This window comes from Canis lupus, chromosome 13 (genome assembly GCF_048164855.1).
Source record: "Canis lupus baileyi chromosome 13, mCanLup2.hap1, whole genome shotgun sequence".
NCBI lineage: Eukaryota > Metazoa > Chordata > Mammalia > Carnivora > Canidae > Canis > Canis lupus.
This window is the reverse complement of record NC_132850.1, coordinates 44,964,150-44,989,085: the sequence shown is the minus strand read 5'-3', so window position 1 is coordinate 44,989,085 and position 24,936 is coordinate 44,964,150. Positions and strand designations below refer to the sequence as shown.

Below are 24,936 nucleotides of genomic sequence, written 5' to 3'. Positions count from 1 at the left end.
GGAAAAGATAGTGAGAGTGAAGAGTAGAGGACAGCTTTCTTGAAACAGCTATCAAGCAGTTATTTCTTATTTCATTAATTTTCCAGGGATATGTGTTTAGCAATAACAAAGGACTTATAAACAACTTTGTATTTAATACTGCACAGGATTTTTATTGATAAATGTTGCTTGTTTTTTTTTTAATGTAAGCTTTGTTTATGGTGGATTTAATCAGTGTATCCTTGGAGGGGTACATCTGCTCATAAATAAATCATAGCCAGAGTAGAGGTAATGACTCAGGCTGGTGATTAGAAGTAGAAGATCCCAGAGCCAGGCTGAGAGATACCTTGATAGAGAAACTAATGGATTGTATTTATATACAGTTTTTACCATTGTAGGCTTTGCACCATAGGAGCTGATATCAAGGAAGGAATATTAAGGAAAGGTGGTGGCTCCTGTTCAGAAGTGACTCAGTAGACTTTGGGCTGTCAGTAGTGCTGATGTGGTCCATTACATGGCTTCTCCTGCCACTAGATGGAATACCTACTATGTAGGTTGCCTCTAAAACACATATTTTAGAACTAATTAAACAAGATCATGGTCAAATAATGAAATGAGGGCAGTCTGGGTGGCTCAGCGGTTTAGCGCCGCCTTCAGCCCAGGGCGTGATCCTGGAGACCTGGAATCAAGTCCCACGTCAGGCTCCCTGCATGGAGCCTGCTTCACCCTCTGCCTGTGTCTCTGCCTCTCTCTCTCTCTCTCTCTCTTTCTCTCTCTTTCTCTCTGTCTCTCATGAATAAATAAAATCTTTTTAAAAAAATAATGAAATGTGTGGTTTTTTTTTTTAAATATTTATATTTGTGGGGCACCTTGTGGCTCAGTTGGTTAATTGTCTGCCTTCTGCTCAGGTCATGATCTCAGGGTCCTGGGATCAAGCTCCACATCAGGCTCCTTGCTCAGCGGGCAGTCTGCTTCTCTCTTTCTCCCTCTACCACTTCCCCGGCTTGTGCTCTCTTGCTCTCTCCCTGTCAAGTAAATACATAAAATCTTTTTTTTTTTTTTTTTTTTTTACTTATTTATTCATGACAGAGAGAAAGAGAGGCAGAGACACAGAGACACGGGCAGAAGGAGAAGCAGGCTCCATGCAAGGAGCCCGATGTGGGACTCAGTCCTGCGACTCTGGGATAATGCCTTGAGCCAAAGGCAGACACTAAACCGCTGGGCCTCCCAGTTGTCCCATAAATACATAAAATCTTTAAAAAATATATTTCATGTATTTATTAGAGACCAAGAGAGCATGCACTGCAGTAGGGAGGAGAGCAAAGGGGGAGGAAGAGGGGCAAGCAGACCCTACACTGAGCACAGAGCCTGACAAGTCCTCGGATCATGACCTGAGCTGAAACCAAGAGTTGGACATTTAACTGACAGAGCTACCCAGGCTCCCCAAAATGAAATGTTGAAGAAATATCTATTTCAAATCAACACTAGGAATTGTCTCAGTTTGTTATATCTGTTTGAGTTAGTTATAAACACTTGTAAAAACCCTAGATATTTTTTAACATGGAATTTTCACTAGTCTTCTATAAATTTTTCAATATTCATTATTCATCTGATGCCCTTACGTATTAGTTTTCTGTTTCTGTGTAACATATTACTACAAATTTAGTAGGTTAAAACAACACATATCTCACTTTCTGTGAGTCAGGAGTCTAGGCATATCTAAGCTACATCCTCTGCCTGCAATCTTACAAGGTTATAATCTTATCATAGGCTTGACTTGGGAGGGATCTCTTTCCAAGTTCACTCAGGTAGATGTATCTTTAAGCACATGATTTCAAATATTTAACTTACTTTAATAAGTCTTAACTTTATTAATCTTTTAAGTTTATCTCTTTGCCAAGTTTCCATTTATTTTCTCTGTAATTTAGAACATTCTTTTAACATTCTTTGATAAACCATATTATGTATTTTGTGTACAAAACTGTGTTTAAACTACAATATTACATAAAGACTTAAAACTTTAAATATAAATACATATTGTGTCAGGATCATTAGATAAAATCATTAGATAAAATCCAGAATTCAGTAACAAACTGTATCAAGAACTGTTCTGAGAGGAATTGATCTGGCAAGTTGAGGGTCCCTGGTAACTTTGGCCAGATTGGTCAAAGATAGGTTTCAGTGATAGGAATAAAATTCAGATTGCAGTGGGATAAAAATAACAAGTAAAAAAATTTATTTTAAAAAACTTTAAAGGAGTTTTGCTGTTAAAGGCAACAGAGGATTGGGTCAGTAGGTGGAGGAGAATATAGGATTAAGAAAGGGTTTTATTTTAAATTTTTAAAACAACAAATATTGTGGCATATTTGAATGCTGATGACAGTGCTTCAGTTAAGAGAAGATTATTTGGAGAGAGAATGTTTATTAGGGATCAGGGTCTTTGGGTTGGGAAAGTCTTTGCAAAGGGATCTGTTGGCAAATGGAAGAACTGGCTTCAGAAAAATTCAGGAGCAGTTATTTTACTGTACAACAGCTGATGGAAAGATGGTATTTTTTCTGATTATCTCTGCTTTTTTAATAGACAGTTTTTTAATTGTCAATTAAACGGATTTTTTGTTTTTTTTTAATTTATTTTTTTAAAGATTTTATTTATTTATGGATGACAGACAGAGATAGAGGCAGAGACACAGGCAGAGGGAGAAGCAGACTCCATGCAGGGAGCCCGACATGGGACTCAATCCTGGGTCTCCAGGATCACACCCCAAGCCGAAGGCAGTGCTAAACCACTAAGCCACCGGGGCTGCCCTAAACAGTTTTTTTTTTTTAATAACTTATTTTTTATTGGTGTTCAATTTACCAACATACAGAATAACACCCAGTGCTCATCCCGTCAAGTGTACCCCTCAGTGCCCATCACTCATTCACTCCCACCCCCCGCCCTCCTCCCCTTCCATCACCCCTAGTTCGTTTCCCAGAGTTAGGAGTCTTTATGTTCTGTTTCCCTTTCTAATATTTCCCACACATTTCTTCTCCCTTCCCTTATATTCCCTTTCACTATTATTTATATTCCCCAAATGAATGAGAACATACAATGTTTGTCCTTCTCCGATTGACTTACTTCACGCAGCATAATACCTTCCAGTTCCATCCACGTTGAAGCAAATGGTGGGTATTTGTTGTTTCTAATGGCTGAGTAATATTCCATGTGTACATAGACCATATCTTCTTTATCCATTCATCTTTCGATGGACACCGAGGCTCCTTCCACAGTTTGGCTATTGTGGACATTGCTGCTAGAAACATCGGGGTGCAGGTGTCCCGGCGTTTCATTGCATCTGAATCTTTGGGGTAAATCCCCAACAGTGCAATTGCTGGGTTATAGGGCAGGTCTATTTTTAACTCTTTGAGGAACCTCCACACAGTTTTCCAGAGTGGCTGCACCAGTTCACATTCCCACCAACAGTGTAAGAGGGTTCCCTTTTCTCCACATCCTCTCCAACATGTGTGGTTTCCTGCCTTGTTAATTTTCCCCATTCTCACTGGTGTGAGGTGGTATCTCATTGTGGTTTTGATTTGTATTTCCCTGATGGCAAGTGATGCAGAGCATTTTCTCATGTGCATGTTGGCCATGTCAATGTCTTCCTCTGTGAGATTTCTCTTCATGTCTTTTGCCCATTTCATGATTGGATTGTTTGTTTCTTTGGTGTTGAGTTTAATAAGTTCTTTATAGAACTTGGAAACTAGCCCTTTATCTGATACGTCATTTGCAAATATCTTCTCCCATTCTGTAGGTTGTCTTTTAGTTTTGTTGACTGTATCCTTTACTGTGCAAAAGCTTCTTATCTTGATGAAGTCCCAATAGTCCATTTTTGCTTTTGTTTCTTTTGCCTTCATGGATGTATCTTGCAAGAAGTTAACTGGCTGAGTTCAAAAAGGGTGTTGCCTGTGTTCTCCTCTAGGATTTTGATGGACTCTTGTCTCACATTTAGATCTTTCATCCATTTTGGGTTTATCTTTGTATATGGTGAAAGAGAATGGTCTAGTTTCATTCTTCTGCATGTGCATGTCCAATTTTCCCGGCACCATTTATTGAAGAGACTGTCTTTCTTCCAGTGGATAGTCTTTCCTCCTTTATCAAATATTAGTTAACCATAAAGTTCAGGGTCCACATCTGTGTTCTCTATTCTGTTCCATTGATCTATGTGTCTGTTTTTGTGCCAGTACCACACTGTCTTGATGACCACAGCTTTGTAGTACAACCTGAAAACTGGCATTTTGAAACCCCCAGATATGGTTTTCTTTTTTAAAATTCCCCTGGCTATTCGGGGTCTTTTCTGATTCCACACAAATCTTAAAATAATTTGTTCTAACTCTCTGAAGAAAGTCCATGGTATTTTGATAGGGATTGCATTAAACGTGTAAATTGCCCTGGGTAACATTTGACATTTTCACAATATTAATTCTGCCATTCCATGAGCATGGAATATTTTTCCATCTCTTTGTGTCTTCCTCAATTTCTTTCAGAAGTGTTCTATAGTTTTTAGGGTATAGATCCTTTACCTCTTTGGTTAGGTTTATTCCTAGGTATCTTATGCTTTTGGGTGCAATTGTAAATGGGATTGACTCCTTAATTTCTCTTTCTTCAGTCTCATTGTTAGTGTATAGAAATGCCATTGATTTCTGGGCATTGATTTTGTATCCTGCCACGCTACCATATTGTTGTATGAATTCTAGCAATCTTGGGGTGGACGCTTTTGGGTTTTCTATGTAGAGTATCATGTCATCGGCAAAGAGGGAGAGTTTGACTTCTTCTTTGCCAATTTGAATGCCTTTAATGTCTTTTTGTTGTCTCGTTGCCGAGGCTAGGACTTCCAGCACTATGTTGAATAGCAGTGGTGAGAGTGGACATCCCTGTCTTGTTCCTGATCTTAGGCTCCCAGTGCTTCCCCATTGAGAATGATATTTGCTGTGGGCTTTTCGTAGATGGCTTTTAAGATGTCGAGGAATGGATGCTGTATTTTGTCAAATGCTTTCTCTGCATCTAATGAGAGGATCATATGGTTCTTGGTTTTTCTCTTGCTGATATGATGAATCACATTGATTGTTTTACGAGTGTTGAACCAGACTTGTGTCCTGGGGATAAATCCTACTTGGTCATGGTGAATAATTTTCTTAATGTACTGTTGGATCCTATTGGCTAGTATCTTGTTGAGAATTTTTGCATCCACGTTCATCAGGGATATTGGTCTGTAATTCTCCTTTTTGGTGGGGTCTTTGTCTGGTTTTGGAATTAAGGTGATGCTGGCCTCATAGAACGAATTTGGAAGTACTCCATCTCTTTCTATCTTTCCAAACAGCTTTAGTAGAATAGGTATGGTTTCTTCTTTAAACGTTTGATAGAATTCCCCTGGGAAGCCATCTGGTCCTGGACTTTTGTGTCTTGGGAGGTTTTTGATGACTGCTTCAATTTCCTCCCTGGTTATCGGCCATTTCAGGTTTTCTATTTCTTCCTGTTCCAGTTTTGGTAGTTTGTGGCTTTCCAGGAATGCGTCCATTTCTTCTAGATTGCCTAATTTATTGGCGTATAGCTGTTCATAATATGTTTTTAAAATCGTTTGTATTTCCTTGGTGTTGGTAGTGATCTCTCCTTTCTCATTCATGATGTTATTAATTTGAGTCTTCTCTCTCTTCTTTTTAATAAGGCTGGCTAATGGTTTATCTATCTTATTAATTCTTTCAAAGAACCAACTCCTGGTTTTGTTGATCTGTTCCATGTTCTTCTGGTCTCGATTTCGTTGAGTTCTGCTCGAATCTTTATTAACTCTCTTCTTCTGCTGGGTGTAGGATCTATTTGCTGTTTTTTCTCTAGCTCCTTTATGTGTAAGGTTAGCTTTTGTATTTGAGTTCTTTCCAGTTTTTGAATGGATGCTTGTATTGCGATGTATTTCCCCCTCAGGATTGCTTTTGCTGCATCCCAAAGATTTTGAACGGTTGTATCTTCATTTTCATTAGTTTCCATGAATCTTTTTAATTCTTCCTTAATTTCCTGGTTGACCCTTTCATCTTTTAGCTGGATGGTCCTTAACCTCCACGTGTTTGAGGTCCTTCCAAACTTCTTGTTGTGATTTAATTCTAATTTCAAGGCATTATGGTCTGAGAATATGCAGGGGATGATCCCAATCTTTTGGTATCGGTTCAGACCTGATTTGTGACCCAGTATGTGGTCTATTCTGGAGAAAGTTCCATGTGCACTTGAGAGAATGTGTATTCAGTTGAGTTTGGATGTAAAGTTCTGTAGATATCTGTGAAATCCATCTGGTCCAGTGTATCATTTAAAGCTCTCGTTTCTTTGGAGATGTTGTGCTTAGAGGACCTATGTAGTATAGAAAGAGCTAGATTGAAGTCACCAAGTATAAGTGTATTATTATCTAAGTATTTCTTCACTTTGGTTATTAATTGATTTAAATATTTGGCAGCTCCCACATTCGGGGGATATATATTGAGGATTGTTAAGTCCTCTTGTTGGATAGATCCTTTAAGTATGATATAGTGTCCCTCTTCATCTCTCACTACAGTCTTCGGGGTAAATTTTAGTTTATCAGATATAAGGATGGCTACCCCTGCTTTCTTTTGAGGACCATTTGAATGGTAAATGGTTCTCCAACCTTTTATTTTCAGGCTGTAGGTGTCCTTCTGTCTAAAATGAGTCTCTTGTAGACAGCAAATAGATGGGTCCTGCTTTTTTTATCCAGTCTGAAACCCTGCACCTTTTGATGGGGTCATTAAGCCCGTTCACATTCCGAGTTACTATTAAGAGATATGAGTTTAGTGTCATCATGATATCTATTCAGTCCTTGTTTTTGTGGATTGTTCCACTGAACTTCTTCTTAAAGGGGAATTTTAAGAGTCCCCCTTAAAATTTCTTGCAGAGCTGGTTTGGAGGTCACATATTCTTTCAGTTCCTGCCTGTCTTGGAAGCTCTTTATCTCTCCTTCCATTTTGAATGAGAGCCTTGCTGGATAAAGTATTCTTGGTTGCATGTTCTTCTCATTTAGGACCCTGAATATATCCTGCCAGCCCTTTCTGGCCTGCCAGGTCTCTGTGGAGAGGTCTGCTGTTACCCTAATACTCCTCCCCATAAAAGTCAGGGATTTCTTGTCTCTTGCTGCTTTAAGGATCTTCTCTTTATCTTTGGAATTTGCAAGCTTCACTATTAAATGTCGAGGTGTTGAATGGTTTTTATTGATTTTAGGGGGGGATCTCTCTATTTCCTGGATCTGACCGCCTGTTTCCCCTCCCAGATTAGGAAAGTTTTCAGCTATGATTTGTTCAAATACATATTCTGGCCCTCTGTCCCTTTCGGTGCCCTCGGGAACCCCAATTAAACATAGGTTTTTCTTCCTCAGGCTGTCGTTTATTTCCCTTAATCTATCTTCATGCTCTTTTAATTGTTTGTCTCTTTTTTCCTCAGTTTCCCTCTTTGCCGTCAACTTGTCTTCTATGTCACTCACTCGTTCTTCCACCTCGTTAACCCTCGTCGTTAGGACTTCTAGTTTGGATTGCATCTCATTCAATTGATTTTTAATTTCTGCCTGATTGGATCTAAATTCTGCAGTCATGAAGTCTCTTGAGTCCTTTATGCTTTTTTCTAGAGCCCCCAGTAGCTGTATAATAGTGCTTCTGAATTGGCTTTCTGACATTGAATTGTAATCCAGATTTTGTAACTCTGTGGGAGAGAGGACTGTTTCTGATTCTTTCTTTTGAGGTGAGGTTTTCCTTCTAGTCATTTTGCTCAGTGCAGAGTGGCCAAAAACAAGTTGTATTGGGAAAAGGAGAAAAAGAGAGGAGAGAAAGAAGGAAAGAAAAGAGAAAAAGAAAAAAAAAAGGAAGAAAAAAAGAGAAAAGAAGAAAAAGAAAGAAAAAGAAAGAAAGGAAATAAAGGTGGGGGAAGCAAACAGAAATCAAAAAGAAAAAAAAAAAAAAAAACCACGGGGATGTATCTTCTGATTCTGTATATTTTAAGTCCCTTGACTTCCCCTGGAACTTGTCCGTCTAGTTGGTCTTCTGGGGGAGGGGCCTGTTGTGCTGATTTTCAGGTGTTAGCACTTGGGGGGGCTGCTCTGCCCCCGGCCTGGTGCAGGGCTCAGTGGGGGTTGTTTACCCCGTGAGGCCCCAGGAGGAACAACCCCAGTGGCGGGGCCAGCCCTGGAGCCCTGGCTTCAGCTCCCGCAGTAACTACAGAGCTCTCCGTCTGCAGGGCCTGGATATTCCGGGGCGGGGCCGCTGATCTGCTCTGCTTGGGGCAGGAGCGTCCTTGCTGTCCTTTCCTCCCGGCCTCTGCCTGTCCCGGGGGAAGGCCGGATTCTGGGCTGTGTCCTGGCGCCCTGGGCTCCCGGGCCTGCGCTGTTGGATTCGCGCTCCCGGCTGCGGATCTCCCCGAGACCCTCCGAGCTGCTCCCGGGGCCGCGCAGCCCCCTCCTTGGAGCCGCAGCCGGATCCCCTCCGAGCTGTTCCGGGTCCAGCTGTGCGTGTTGCAACCCTTTAGGGAGCTCGCCGCGGGGTGTGGCGCACTCTCCTGGGCGCGCAGGTGTCTGTTAGTGTCCCAGGGAGCCCGAGGGTATCCCCGCCCTCCTGGGGTCCTGCTCTAACTCCCTGCGAGCCCCTTTCCGCCGGGAAGGTCGGTGCAGCTCCTGCGTCTCCGGGACGGGGCTCTCCTGTCCTGGGGACACTCGCCCTGGCCTTAGCACGGCTCCTCGCGGGGCCCCTCCCCCTTGGAGGCCTTTGTTTCTTTATTTCTTTTCCCCCGTCTTCCTTCCTTGATAGAAGCGCGAACTCTTCTCACTGTAGCATTCCAGGTGTTCTCTCTTTAAATCTCAGGCGGAATTCGTAGATTTTCAGGCTGATTTGAAGGTTATCTAGGTAATTTGGTGGGGACAGGTGATTTGGGGACCCTACTCTTCCGCCTTCTTGCCCCTCCCTCTAAACAGTTTTTTTAATAAGACAATAGCTCAGAGAGAAAAGATTAGAGATGTTAGGATTTGAGGACAAGCCTAGAAACAGCTAATCCAGAGACCGTGAGCATGGCTATTTTTCTTCAATAGGCATAGAATAAGCAGCGAGTTGGATATAACCAGGATTATTTCCTTAAAAAAAACAAAACAAACAAACAAAAAGCAGAGACAGACATTGAATTTAAGTGTGTAAAGAGATTGTCATAATGAACTATCAGATGTCTTGAGATAAAGTAGGAACTAAGATTGAATGGATTAATGAATAGTCAAGAAGTAGGGGGAATCAGTGGTCTCGATGTTTTGCTGGGGGTAAGACTATTGCCATGGATATCACTAGAGAAAGCCAGTAATTTAGGAGCCCATAAAGATGAGGTATTTTAAGTCAACATTTCAGCTATATTGCAGCCGTTGCTCATGATCAAGTGTGAATATGACTAATCAAAATTGTTGGAAGTGAAGAAATGAAGAAAAGGAGAATCCAGATTGTTAAATGGATGTATAAATCACCAAGAAGGATGAGTCTATTAGTGGAAGAAAGGAGTACTATTAATGAGATACTAAGCTCAGGTATTGAAACTTCCTGAAAATCTTTCTTCCCCCAACCACCATCAAATTAAAAATAGCTTTTTAAATAAGATAAATACATGTTTATTAAGAAAAACATAGGCAATACATAAAATTAGAATAAAATGAAAATGGTTTACATTCTCATTATATTGTCTATATTTTAGTGAATATCCTTAGACTTTTTCTCTATCCATAAAAAAATCTTTAAAAAATATAAGATCATACAAGTTATTTATTAGTATTTTATTTTTTAAAATTAACCAGAGATAGCTGCAAATAACTGCAAATATATAGAAAGATACATCATTTTTACTTGCTGTAGGATATTCCAGGATATGGACTATTATTTAGTTAACCACTCTGTATTTTACTATTGCTATGTAACAAATAACCCAAAACTTAGTGGTATTAAACAACAGTTATCATTTATTATCTCTCATGATTTCTGTTCAAGAATTTGGAAAGATCTTGGCTAGCCAGTTCTCTCTCATAGTCTCTCATGCAGTTAAAGTGGTATGTCAGCTACGCTGACTGAGACTGGAGAATCAATCCACTTCTAAGGTGGTTCACTCATGTGCTGGCAGGTTGGGCCTAGGTTTCTCTCCATATGGACCTCTCCTGGGGGCTTCTTCAGTGTCTTCATGTCATGGAGCTGGTTTCTCCAGAAGGAGTAGCACAACAGAGGAAGAAACTATAGTGTCTTTTATGACCTATCTGCAAAGTCTCTCATTGTCACTTGTGACATACTCTGTTGGTTGCACAAAGCCAACCCTAACCCATTGTAGGAAGAAACTAGTTAAAAGCCGTGAATCACCAGGGTCATCTTGGGGGCTGGGTACCACAATCACCCTTCAATTGGTAGTCATATAACTTATTTATATAAGTTATTTCTATATATATGTCATATATATAATATATAAGTTATTATATATATATAAGTCATATAACTTATTTATATAAGACTACATGTATAGTTCCAGAAGTGAAGTTACTCTGTTAAAGGCTAATTACATTTAAAATGTTGATAGGTCTTACCATATTACTTTTCAGAAAGCTTATACCTATTTAATTTCTAGATCAGTCTATGAGAGTACATTTCCCTTACCCTCACCAATAATGAGAGTTCTTAATTATTATAATCTTTACCAGTATGATATTATACACACACACACATACACATACACACACACACTTTTAAACTTGTATCTATTATTGAGATTGAACAATTTCCTTGTGTTTGTTGGCCCATTACATTTCTCCTTTTGTGTGTATATATACTGTACATGGCATATGTCTATTTTTTAAATTTGTGTTGATTTTTTTTCCTTAAGGTTTTGTGACCTGAGTTGATATCAAGAGTTAGGTGCTTAACTGACTGAGCCACCCAGGTGCTCCTCTGATTATTTCTAAGATCTCATTTCTTTGTTATGAAATAGAGGTGTTTTTTTCCCTCAGTTTACTGTTTTGTTTTTGTTTTTGTTTTTTACTATTTTTTACTTTATTTTTGGCCTTACAGAAATTTTTGATGTTTATTGTAGTCAAATTTGTTTTCTTCCTTTATCTTTTGGTTTGTGAACTGCTTTGGAAGGTGAATCCTACCAGAAGATTGTAAACGTGATCTTGTATAATTATTCTAATACTCTTGTAGTTTTCTTATTGTGATTGTTTATTTGTATAGATATTTAATTCTTTAAGAATGTACTTTTGAATTTGGTATAAAGTTAAAATCTAAACTTTTATTAAATAACCAGTCGTTACAGTGCTAGTTTTGAAAGCCATCCTTTCTTCACTATGGCAGTTAGTTTTCCACTCAATATCCATTCTCTCTAACCTTTTTTTCTGATAGAACTCCAATTTTATTCAACTTTCTACCTTCCAGAAAGTAGCTATGTGCTGCCATTCAGGGAATGAGTCCAAATTGAGGCAAACCAATCATGGTGGTCCCACTCCTCTGTTGATGATTAACCTAAGGATGGATATTTAACATGAGCTTCTGAGAATGTGTGCTTGTTCTTTTTTTTTTTTTTTTTTTTTGAGATTTTATTTATTAATTTGAGAGAGAGAAAGAGAGAGCATGAGTAGGGGATGAGGAAGGTCAGAGGAGAAAGAGAAGCAGCTACCCCATTGAGCAGGGAGCCAGATGCGGGGCTTCATCCCGCGACACTGGGATCATGACCTGAGCCGAAGACAGACCTTAACTGACTCAGCCAACCAGGTGCCCCAAGGTATGCTTATTCTTAAAAAAGATCCAAGACGTGAGTAGTATTTAATTTCTGCCTCTGGAGGAGTGCTGCAGCCATCAAGTGACTACTATAAGGGAAGCCAGTTTGAGAACAATGCTATCCTGGAAGAGTGAGAAGATGAAAGGACCTGAGTCTTAGAGAGCATCCTTGAGCTTTTGAATTAACCTATCCTGTGACCATATTAACTCAGGCATTCCTATTATATTCCTATTGGCTAAATTTTCTCATTGTTTAAGTCTCATTGAATTAGATTTTATGCTACCTGCAGCCAAATGCACCCTGACTGGTACACCTACTGATATGAAATATATAGTACCATACCATGTATTTAATATGGCTTTGTACTAGGTTTTACTTTCTAGACTTACCAGCTTTATTCCTTGTCCTCATTTTTCTCTTTTGGATATTAACTTTTCTTATCCTCCCCCATTTTTCCCCAGAAAAACTTAAGAATCTAATTAATATTTATAGTTCTACTTTCTTTCTTTCTTTCCTTTTTTTTTAAAGCCCAATATGGGGCTTGAATTCATGATCCTGAGATTAAGACCTGAGCTGAGATCAGGAATCAGGCACTTAACTGACTGAGCCACACAGGCATCTCTCTCTCTCTCTCTCTCTCTCTCTCTCTCTCTGTTTTCTCTTTGATTTCATTTGTCAAGTATATTTTTAACATTTGCTTGTATTTAGAGTATTTCTTTTTTTTTAATTTCTTTTTATTGGTGTATTTAGAATATTTCTTAATCACTGTATTAAAACAGATTTGCCTTTTTTTATATGTAGTCAGCTTTACTGAGATATAATTTACATACTATGTAGTTAATTTAAGATGTATAACCTTGGTTTTTAGTGTGTTCATGGAGTTTTACAAGCATCACCAGTTTTAGAACATTTTTATGACCTCCAAAGGAAACCATGTACTGATAAGTAATCACTTCCCATCCCCTGCACCCCACCACCACCGCTATTCGGCCCTACGCGATTACCAATTTACTTTTTGTCTGTATGGATTTACCTACTTTGGACATTGATATAAATGGAATTATATAGAATGCAGTCCTTTGTGATCAGCTAGCTTATTTCACTTTCAAGGTTCAAAGTATTATGTATATATCAGCGCATTTCTTTTTATTGCTAAATTATATTGCATTGTATGAGTATGGCCTATTTTATTTATCCATTCATCAACTGTGGGACATTAGGTTGTTTGCATGTTTTGGCTACTATGAATAATGCTGTTATAAACATTTGTGTACATATTTTTTGGGTGAACGTGTGTTTTAATTTCTTTGGGATATAAATCTGAGGATAGAATTGCTGATCATCTGGTAACTATGTTTAATCACTTGAGGAACTGTGATATGATTTTCCAAAGTGGTGGCATCATTTTATAGTGTAAAATGTACAGCCAGTACAGTATTTTACAGCCAGCAGTATTTTAGGGTTTCGATATCACCACATGACTTGGGTTTTTTTTTTGTTGAACGGAGAACTGTAGTTTTTGTATGGTAAAATATACATAACATAAAATTTACCATTTTAATCATTTATAAGTACAGTTCTGTGGCATTAAGTACATTGTTGTACAGTCATCACCACCATCCACCTCTACAACTGTTTTATCTTCCCAAACTGAGACTCCATACCTATTAAACACTAACTCCCCATTCCCTTCTCCCTGCAGTCCCTGGCAACCATCATTCTACTTTCTGTCTCTGAATTTGACTACACTAGCAGCAGGTACCTTACGTGAGTGGAATCATGCAGTATTGTTCTTCTATGACTGGCACATTTCACTAGCATAATATCCTCAAGAGAGCCTGTTTTTGTTTTTTAGATGTTATTTTTAAGTAATCTCCCTACCAAACGTGCTGCTCAAACTTACAACCCTGAGATCAAGAGTTACATGCTCCACCAATTGAGCCAGCTGGGCACCCCAAGACCCTGATTTTTTTAAAGATGGTGTTTGATGCATATCTTTTATCAACTTATTTTATACTTTTTATATACCACCCTACCATGTTTTTTTAAAAAAAAACTTTTTTCAGTATATATAAAAAATAATAAATAAAAATTTTTAAAAAATGAAAACTTTTTTTAGTATATATAATACTATTTACTTTTTTCCTCTTTAAGATTTTTGAAATTGAAATATATATTTAATTCTATTATTGTTCTCTTTTATAATTCCCTTTATGTTATATGTGTATATGTTTATGTGTTGGCTTAAAAGGAAATTGTATTATGATAGGATTGTGGGGAATTCTCTCCTACCCATAATTCATTTCATTCATGTTTTTTTTTGTATAATATAGGATTTCAGATAAAATTATAGCCACTAAATTATTATCTTTATATAATATAAAACACATTATATTTATAAAAGCATAGTCCCTGGAATCATACTGCCTGTTTGAATCACAGCTCTGCCACTTACCAGCTATGTGGCTTCACTGAAATTACTTAACTTTTCTGTGTCTCACTTGTCTCATTTGTGACAGCAGGATAATGTTACCTGCCTCATTGCTAGGATTAAGTAAATTAATATACTTAATGCACTTAGAACAGTACCTGGCACATAATAGTGCCAGGTAAGCACTTGCTGCTATTATTGTCATTAGCGTTCTTTTTGAGGAATTATTATTGACACATTTTATTTTATAAGTATATTGATTTATTTTTTATTCTTTTTGTTGATTTTTCTTCCTCACTACTAGTATTTTTATTATGACTTCTTTCTTGAAGTCATGTGTTGTTTTTTTTTTTTTTAAGATTTTATTTATTTATTCATGAGAGACACACAGAGAGGCAGAGACAACAGGCAAAGAAGAAGCAGGCTCCATGCAGGGAGCCTGACGTGGGACTCGATCCCAGGTCTCTAGGATCAGGCCCTGGGCTGAAGGTGGTGCTAAACAGCTGAGCCACCCGGGCTGCCCCTGAAGTCATGTTTAAACCCTATCTTTTTGTACCTCTTTGAGTAGTTTTTTTCAGGCGTGATCTTATTTGCCACTGTATTTTTTATTTTTAGCCCCTATAACATTGTTCAACACATAATGGTTTCTCAGTAAAGATTTCATATATGTGGAGCTCTTGCTTGGCTGTTAAGTTCTGGTAAAAGGGTAGGCTAGAGGGAGACTGCAGGGCAGGAAGAGGAAAAAGAGACTTACTTCCCTCTGTTAATTGTCCCGTTTACTTTCCATCATCCTAGCAGTGTTTCTCCACAGCAGCAGTTCCTTCCCATAGCGATATCTGAGTTCATTTTGCAGTTTTTCTAACACAGCATCAGCGTAGTGAATCCCACTCACATCAGAAATGTCAGCACCACAAGCTGCTGCCTTTGGCCCAGGGCAGGATCCTGGAGTTCCGGGATCGAGTCCCATATTGGGCTCCCTGCATGGAGCTTGCTTCTCCCTCTGCCTGTGTCTCTGCCTCTCTGTGTCTCTCATGAATAAGTAAATAAAATCTATCTATCTATCTATCTATCTATCTATCTATCTATCTATCTATCTATCTATTTATTAAATATTTTATTTATTTATTCATGAGAGGCATAAAGAGAGAGAGGCAGAGACAGGCAGAGGGAGAAGCAGGCTCCATGCAGGGAGCCTGACGTGGGACTCGATGCCGGGACTCCAGAATCACACCCTGAGCCAAAGGCAGATGCTTAACCGCTGAGCCACCCAGGGATCCCCTCCCCTATTTTTTTTAAAGGTAAGTTAGCACTGATACAAGTTTTTTAAAAGCAACAACAACCACTGACTAAAAATACTATGAGGAGTAGAGATTTATTCATTCTTACATTCTGTACTTAAAAGGAGAAATCATTCAGTCTTAAAAAAATAACTACCTTTTCATAGGATTCCTTTTCTCTTTGTCTTGTCCACATCTCTATTTGTATCTACCCACCCTTCTCCTCCATAAAAAAAAAAAAAGAATAAAAGAATGAAGAAAGAAGAAGAAGGGAAGGAAGGAAGAAGGAAAAGAGGGAAGGAGGAAAAGGAGAGGAATGAAAAAGTGAAAGAAAGAAAAAAGAAAGAAGGGAGAGAGGAAAGGAAAATAAGAAGATACAGTCATGTTCAATTAATTGTTTTAGTAGAGTAACTCATAGAATCCAGATTTAGATTCTTTGACACTGCCATTTGGTTGTGTTGTTAAGGTAAACCTGTGTTTTTGGTGATGTATATAGTTTATATATGTTCAATAATTAAGATAATTTAGAAATCAGTATTTATCTTTTAAAAACTACTTCAAAGAAAAAATTTTAGAAACTTAGGTTTACCTTTTGACTTATGATTTTCTTTCCCTTGTTAAGGAAGGATAGTTTGGACTCTTGATTAAAATAAAATTAAGAATTAAAAAAATTTATCTGGAATTTCTTATTAAAAATCTAGATTTTAGGCTTAGAATATCATCCAGACTAGATAAATCACTTACTGTTGTTCAAGAAAAAAAAGCTGTCTGTTTTTTTTTTAATTATTGATTTTCTTTTGTTAATATTTTTTGAAGTTTATATATAATCTGATTTATTCTTAAATGTGTTTCGGGTATATTAGGTATGGTCCTTGAAATAAAGTATACCTGAGATGTAACGTTAGATTCTTTTCCTACTTATATCAACATGGTCTTCCATTGGCTATATACATTAATACATGTCTGATTCTGAACTTGAATGGTATACAAGTTTCTATAAACACTAAGACTGCATATATCTATTTTTATTTTGTCTATAACATGGTACATGTAGAGTGCTTATTAGCAAGTGTAAGAATGGATCATGATGTAAAAATGCCAAATAACTGGTAATGGTTGTTATACTGTCATTCTCTCAGTGAGCAAAATGTTAATTATAAGCCAACTTTAAAATGTATTCATTATAATAAATTATATTCATTGGGTAAAAATATAATCTGACTTTTGTTTTCTTGGCAGCAACTTGAATTGGTGGAACCAAGTGGCTGGATTCATGTTCCCTTAACTGATAACCATAAGAAGCCAACTCGCACATTCATGATACAGATTGCTGTTCTAGCCAATCACCAAAATGGAAGAGACACCCACATGAGACAAATTAAAATATACACACCAGTGGAAGAGAGCTCCATTGGTAAATTTCCTAGATGTACAACTATCGATTTCATGATGTATCGTTCAATAAGGTGACCTTAACACAGAACAAAAGTCATTAAACATATCATTGTTTTATCTCATCAGTAAATATATCTGGAATCTTTATTGAGAAAAGCATCAATTATTTTGCAATTTTGTATTCATCGAAGAGTACTTTATTGTAACTTTAATGAGTAAATTTTGGGTCATCCTATTTTTTATTTTCTTTAACATATAATAAAGCTTACATATTTTACATTATTAAAAAAAGATTTAAAGCCAATCATTAAATTTTTCAGTATATCAAAAGAAAAACAATTGAACTGAAAATTTTAAGAGATACACAATTTTTTACTAAGTGATTATTTCATACAGTGAACATGCATTAGGTAATAATTTATTGCATGTTTGGGAACAATATTTTATCAATAGATACTATCTTTAATAGGCCAAAATCATTTTTTTTCCTTTCTCTAGAGGAAGCTTCTTTTTTTAATATGGGACCTTTTAAAAAACAGTGTCAAAATACCTTAACATTAGATGTCTTATGAGAACCATTCTGATTTGGAGAATATAGTTAATTGTGACATAATTACTTCCATGAAATACTTTTAATCCCAGGGTTCTTTAAATCCTGATATTGGGTCAGAGATTGCTAGTATCATCTGCTATTTATCCCAGTTCTGCTGCTTATAGAAGAGTTCATTTCAAATTTGTGTCTGACACTGAAGCATAATGAGGGATAATGATTCTCCTAAAAATTTTAAAAGCATATAAAATTGTTCTTTGTATATAAAAATATTTTAAAGGAACTTAAATGTGTTTTCTTTCCATGGTTTAAAATGATTAGATTTGATTCTGTATCATTTTTCCCCCCATATGTCTATTACTTTTTAGGAGGATCATTGTTTAGCTACAAGAACTTCCACAGGTTGGTTAATTGTTTGGGAAAGATTCCTTGGTGGTTCTTGCATTGCTGGGTAGACTGAACTCTTAAGTAGTAAAGTTTTCGTTCTTTTTTTGTTTTAATTGAAGTATAGTTAACATACAATGTTCTGTTTGTTTCAAGTGTATAACATAGTGATTTGATAATTCTGTATGTTACTTAGTGCTCCCCAGGATGAGTGTAGTCACCATCTATCACCATACAAAGTAATTGACTATATTTTCTGTGTTGTACTTTTAATTTCCATGTTTTATTTATTTTATAACTCTTAATCCCATTTGCCTGTTCCACCCATCCCCCTAACTCCCTCCCCTCTAGCAACCACCAGTTTGTTCTCCATATTTGAGAGTTCGTTTGGTTTTGTAGACTACACATATAAGTGAAATCAGATGGTCTTTGTCTTTCTTTATTTGATTTACTTCACTTAGCATAATACCCTTTAGGTCCCTCGATATCATGAATGGCAAGATCTCATTTTTTACGGCTGAGTAATATTCTATCATGTGTATTTATATAGCACATCTTCTTTGTTCAACTACTGATGGACACTTTAGGTTGCTTCCATATCTTGGCTATTGTTAATAATCATTCAGTAAACATAGGGTTGCATATATCTTTTGAATTAGTGTTTTTGTTTTCTTTGGGTAAATACCCAAAGCAGTGGAATTGCTGGATCATATGGTAGTTCTTGTTTGTTTGTTTTTTTTAAGATTTTATTTATTTATTTGAGACATAAAGACAGTGTGTGCACACATGAGCTGGGGGGGTATGGGTGGTGGTGAGGAGAGGCAGAGTGAAACGGAGAAGCAGATTCCCCACTGAGCCAGGACCCTAACGTGGGATCCAATCCCAGGACCCAGAGATCATGACCTGAGCAGAAGGCAGACATTTCACCGACTAAGTCACCCAGGCACCTTATGGTAGTTCTGTTTTTTACTTTTTGAGGATCCTCCATACTGTTTTCGATAGTGGTTCCATCAATTTACATTCCCACCAACAATGCATAACAGTTCCCTTTTCTCCATATCCTTGTCAGCACTTGTTATTTTTTGTCTTTTTGATAATAGCCATTCTGACAGGTGGGAGGTGATATCTCATTATGGCTTTGATTTGCATTTCCTGGGTGATTAGTGATATTGAGCATTTTTTCATGTGTCTGTTAGTTATCTGAGTGTCTTCTTTGGAAAACTGTCTATTCAGTCGCTTTGCCTATTTTTTAATCAGATTGTTTTTTGGTGTTAAATTGTGTAGGTTCTTTACATATTTTGGGTATTAACTTCTTATTGGATATATCATAGCAAATATCTTCTCTCAATCAGTAGATTGCCTTTTTGTTTTATTGGTGGTTTCCTTTCCTGTGCAAAAGCTTTTTATTTTGATATAGTCCCAATATTTTATTTTTGCTTTTGTTTCACTTGCCTGAGGAGAAAAATCCACAAATACGCTGCTAAAGCTGATGTTCAACAGATTACTGCCTGTGTTTTCTTTTAAGAGTTTTATGTTTCAGGTCTCACATTTAGGTCTTTAATCCATTAAATAGTAAAGTTTAAAAAATAATTAGGTATATGCTTTATTCTGGCAAGGAGTACTAATTTACATGAATACTATAAAAAAGGGTTTCATTTTTTCACTCAGTAGAATCTCTGCTGTTCTTTCTATGAGTTCCAAAAATAGTTTTATTGTTATTTTCATTTTGTTTCTTTGAAGTAAGCACGGTAGGTGATCTCTAGCGTCACCAAAAAAAATCTGTAACCAAGACTCATTTCGGACCAGCACATTAATCCAAATGTAGATGTGTGATGCTGGAAATGGTAGAAGAGAGGAAAACATATGGATAAGAATTAAAAGAAAAGGAAAGAGGGTCACCTGGGTGGCTCAGTTGGTTAAGTGTCTCTCTCAGCTCAGGTCTTGATCTCAGGGTTGTGAGTTCAAGTCCTATTATGTTGGGCTCCATGCTGGGTATGGAACCTACTTAAAAACAAAAACAAAACAAAACAAAACAAAACAAAGAAAAAAGAAAAGGAGAGAATCAAGAAAATAATGGCAGTATTCACTAGGTACTGTATTTAATGTTTTGCTTTAGTCTAATAAGGAAAACATTCATGTAAACATAGGGTCTTAGGAAAAGAGAGAAATCTAATAAAAAGTACAGAAGGTTTTATTAGTAATGTTACTATTTGCTAAATCCTTCTTAAAATTTTGCTTAGAAGAAACAAGGAAGAGGACTAATTATCATTATCATTTACATGATCCACTCTGTTATCTCCTATTAATAGTTTAAGAGGCTCCTAAAATCAGGAGGGATAAAGAAGAATGTTGAGAAAATCAGTACGTTTTCTATTTCTACTCTTATTCTTTATTTTTTATATGCCAGCTGGCTGATCACCTTTATTAGGCATGGGAAAACTTGGTAGCTGAGTATTATGGAGATAATGCATCCCTTTTTATAAGGATTATTTAAGATACAGATAGACCATGTATATTGGCAAAGGATAATTATCTAAAGTAGTTGCATTTCTCTTTTAAAAGTGCAAGTAATATACCCGACAAAGGATTTGTATCTAGAATATATAATGAATTCTTACAACTCAAAAGAACACAACCCAATAAAGTAAGCAGAAAATTTGAATAGTCATTTTACCAAGGAAGATATTGAATTGGCAAATGAGTTTGTAAAGAGATGCTCAGCTTCACTGGACATTAGTGAAATGCAAAGTAAAACCACAATGAGGGGCACCTGGGTGGCTCAGTGGCATGATCCGGGGGTCCTGGGATTGGGGCCCCGCATCAGGCTCCCTGCATGGAGCCTGCTTCTCCCTCTGCCTGTGTCTCTGCCTGTCTCTCTCTCTCTGTGTCTCTCATGAATAAATAAAATCTTAAACAAACACACACAGTGAGATACCATGTTGCAACTGCTAGCCTGGCTGCTGTTAAAAAGACAATTGCAAGCATTGGCAAAGATGAGGAACTGGACCTCCCAATGTTGGTGAAATTGCAATTACTGTATAACCACTTTGTAAAATAGTTCAGTAATTTCTTAAGAAGTTAAACATAGGGCAGCCTGGGTGGCTCAGTGGTTTAGTGCCGCCTTCAGCCCAGGACGTGAACCTGGAGACCCTGGATCAAGTCCCACGTCAGGCTCTCTGCATGGAGCCTGCTTCTCCCTCTGCCTGTGTCTCTGCCTCTCTCTCTCTCTCTCTCTCTCTCTCTCTCTGTCTCTCATGAATAAATAAATAAAATCTTAAAAAAAAATAAAATAAAATCTTTAAAAAAATAAACATATACCTATTATGTGATCCAGTCATTTCACTTCTTGATATTTACCCGACAGAAAAAAATAAGTGTGTTTATACAAAGAATATTCATAGCTTTATTTGTAATACTTGAAAACTGGAAACAACCCAAATATTGATCAATAGGAAAATATATGAACAAATGTTCATATACTCACATAATAGAATACTACTTAGCAATAAAAATGAAAAATTAATACATGCAACAACATGGATAAATTTTCATATAATTATGCTGAGAGAAAGAAGCCATACAATAAAGTATATACAATTTGTTTTTGTTTTTTTAATTCTAGAAAATACAAACATATCATATGACAGAAACAGATCCATGATTGTATAGGATGGGAAGTGTGGAGAAGTAAGAAAGGATGGACTATTTTGGGGAATGATAGCTATGTTCATTATCTGGATTGTGATACTGGTTTCACAGATATATCCATATGTCCAAATTTATCAGATTATACACTTTACATATGTGTAGTTTATTTCATGTCAATTATACCTCAATAAAGCTGATTAAAAATAGCTTATTCTACCTGTTTCACATAGTAATCATTCAAAGATGCTAGATCTGAAGTAGTTTTATGTGTTACTGAAAGGATCTGAATATAAAAAACCTAAGATTGAAGAGCCATTTTAACAGTTAATAAAACAGTGACAGCAAATTAATTCACTCGTTCATTTATAATCAGTATATGCTTTTGAGTATTGGACAAACCATGCAGTTTTTTTTTTTTAATTTTTATTTATTTATGATAGTCACACACACAGAGAGAGAGAGAGAGAGAGAGGCAGAGACATAGGCAGAGGGAGAAGCAAGCTCCATGCACCAGGAGCCTGACATGGGATTCGATCCCAGGTCTCCAGGATTGCGCCCTGGGCCAAAGGCAGGCGCCAAACCGCTGCGCCACCCAGGGATCCCAAACCATGCAGTTTTAAGATTTAAATTTTTAAATTTCACATATAATCTAAAATGTAAGATACTTTGAAAATGAGTTTATTAGCTGGGGAAATATTATAAGAAACTGTAAAAACTGGAATTTTAAAATACAGCAGTTCATTGAATACTAATAAATACACAACTCTAAAAAAGACTAGTAGATTTTGGGTATTAACTTAGATTTAATCAGGAAACCAAGGTAAATCTGATGCAGACCTTGTTTTCCAGTTGCTTCTAGTCTATTAGGGGAAGTAATAAGTCTCTCTCTACTCAGCCAAATCAGAAATTAGAGTGGTAAAATCTCTGATGGGCAAGGGGGTAGAAGGGAGAGTTGACTTCCTCTTCAGGAAGATGGAGGTAAAGCTAAGACATTTGTGGAGAAAGTGGAATTTTTAAAAGAAAGACTATTTGTAATATCATCTAGTTATTTACTTTTCAAGCCTATTCTTGAATCCAGACTGTCATTGTTTTTATGAGTAACAATTAATTTGAAACAGATGATTTGTGTTTCAGAATTAAGTGATGTTTTGTATATTTACTCTTGTTTGAAAGTTTCCAACAATTAAAACACTGACAATCTTGAAAAGCAATTTTAGTTACCATGCCTTCTGTTCTTTTAGCCATCATAACACCAAGATTATTTTCTTTTGCCCACATTATTTTGGCTTTCCCCACTTCTCCTATGACTCCTTAGGTGAAAGTACCCTCTCTTTATTCTGTGGCTAATCCCATTACCATCGTTTGTCTTCTCTTGTCCTTTCTGGTGAATAGAACCCACTTACTATTTTGCACATATAGGCAAAATTACAGTTGGACCAATCTAGAAGTGTTCTACTTGCTTATGAAACCTTTTCCTGGCTGAATTTTTATTTCAGGAAATGATATTTCACCTCCTGTATTACAGAAGCTCTAGCATTTACCATTTCAGTTTTTTTTAATGACGGGTTTGTGGCCGTAAGCTTTCCACTGATGAAGTTCAGTGATCATCATAAGATATTCTTCCACTTTGCATTTGCTTTTCTGATGTTGGGAGTAAATTATGATTCTCTCCCTGTGGTCCTAGGAGTAATTTCCCAAACTGTTTTTATAGACTTTATTCTGAGACTAGCTCTCCTCTTTACCCTGGCATTCATCTATAGCGGGAGATCCAGATTTTAACAGATCATTTCCTGTTATTACTACAGCAGTATCAAAATACTGATCACTTACCAAGAAGCAAAGTATCCAAAAGACTGAAGCAGAGAGTTCAGCCAGCTGTTTGTTTTTCAACTGTTAAAATTTGTGAGAATCACATGTTAAATGGATATGGCTACAGAATGAAGCAGGGGTGGTCTAGGTAAAAGGAGAATGATAACAAGCCATCCAGCTCTTAAGTTCTAACACACTCAGGTGTTTATCAAAGACAAAGAAAAGGAATTTCGCTATTTTAAAAGAGTGCTTATTTTTTAAGGTAGCATTCAGTAACTACTAGGAGATGCAAGTAACGTATTCTTCGGAAGTTTAGTTTTTTTTCTCAGTCATTAGGACTGTTTAGAATAAAACTCATTTTTTTTGTCTTGAAATTTTCAATTGTTAGACTGGCAGTCAGGTATGATTTTGATTCTTCTTCTTCCCATACTCGGTAACCCCAAGTCCTGCAGATACTTTCTCCACATTCACTTTTAGTTTCACTCCATTTATATCACTGTAGGCCAATTGCAGGAAGCTCCCAGCTGGACCATTAGTCTTTAGTTTATGCTAAGATAAAATTATCCAAACAATATTCCATCATATGGCTTTCTGTAAAATCTATACTAATTCCACATTACCTATATAAATTTACCTATGTAAATAAACCCGAAGTCCTCTGGCATCCCTTCAAGGCCATACATCTTCCTTGCCTCTTTTATAACCTTTTCATTATCCTCAGACTTCTCGACCTAGCCCAGCAAATATGCTTGTCTGTCTTCTGTGCACAACTCCCTCCTTCTCATTTTTAGTATTTTATATGTAACATCTAGTGGCCTTTAGTGTTGTCACTGTTCTACCAATTGATACCACTTTATGTAACATCTAGTGGCCTTTAGTGTTGTCACTGTTCTACCAATTGATACCACTTTCCTAAACAAACTGGCTCAAGAGTCACTCCCTTGAATGCCTTTGCTTATCTGATTTTAATGCTGTGTATTTTGATAATTCTTTTATTCTAAATCCTCTTAGCACTTATGTGCTCTGCCAGCACTATATTATCACATAAATGCTATATTGTGTGTATTGCTAATAACTCTTGACAACAGAATCAGACAGGAACTCAATGGTTTGCATTATTACAATTCTCAACATACAGTAGCATGAAATAAATACACCTTGTTTTTCTAAGATCTTGCATTGACATACTTTTGCATCTTATATCTCATTTTCACAAAATCACTGTGTCGGGACTACATTTAGTTACAAATGATAGAAATCCCTGCCACGGTGACTTAAATAAGTTTTTATATTTCTTGTATATTAAAAGGTCTGGAGATCCATGTTTGCTTCATTGGTCCAGCAGCTTAATAACACTGGCTTTCTGAGAATTCTTAGGTCATTCTCAAGGTCAAAAAATAGTCATTATCATCCTAACTCTCACATTGGCACTTGAGAGAGAAGGGAGAAGACTAGCACTGGCCATATCTTCCTTTATCCCCAGGAATCTCCAGTGTGCTGCTTATATCATGTTGGTGAGAACTGGCTTACACAGCTGTCTCTACCTGAAAGAGAGGCAAGCTTGTCTGGGAAAGCAGGGAACATGATTATCATTGTTGCCTTAGACAAACTACTATTTTCTTTCTTTCTTTTTTAAAGATTTTATTTATTTCTTTATTCATTC

General features: G+C 36.8%; 1 protein-coding gene across 11 annotated transcripts in view; it reads left to right on the top strand.

The window, feature by feature from the left end:
- The window catches only part of ANAPC10 (anaphase promoting complex subunit 10), a 261,250-nt gene that overhangs the window by 71,218 nt on the left and 165,096 nt on the right, over positions 1-24,936 (top strand). For 5 of the 11 annotated variants that reach the window (XM_072773449.1, XM_072773448.1, XM_072773445.1 and 2 more), the window contains one exon: positions 16,727-17,004. The exons of 5 other annotated variants lie outside the window; for them this stretch is intronic. In XM_072773449.1, the coding sequence (XP_072629550.1) occupies positions 16,727-16,957 (231 nt within the window). In that variant the 3' untranslated portion in view covers positions 16,958-17,004. Of the gene's footprint in view, positions 1-13,481; positions 13,538-16,726; positions 17,005-24,936 lie in introns of those variants that run through there. One more of the 11 variants, XM_072773451.1, reaches the window with a different exon arrangement.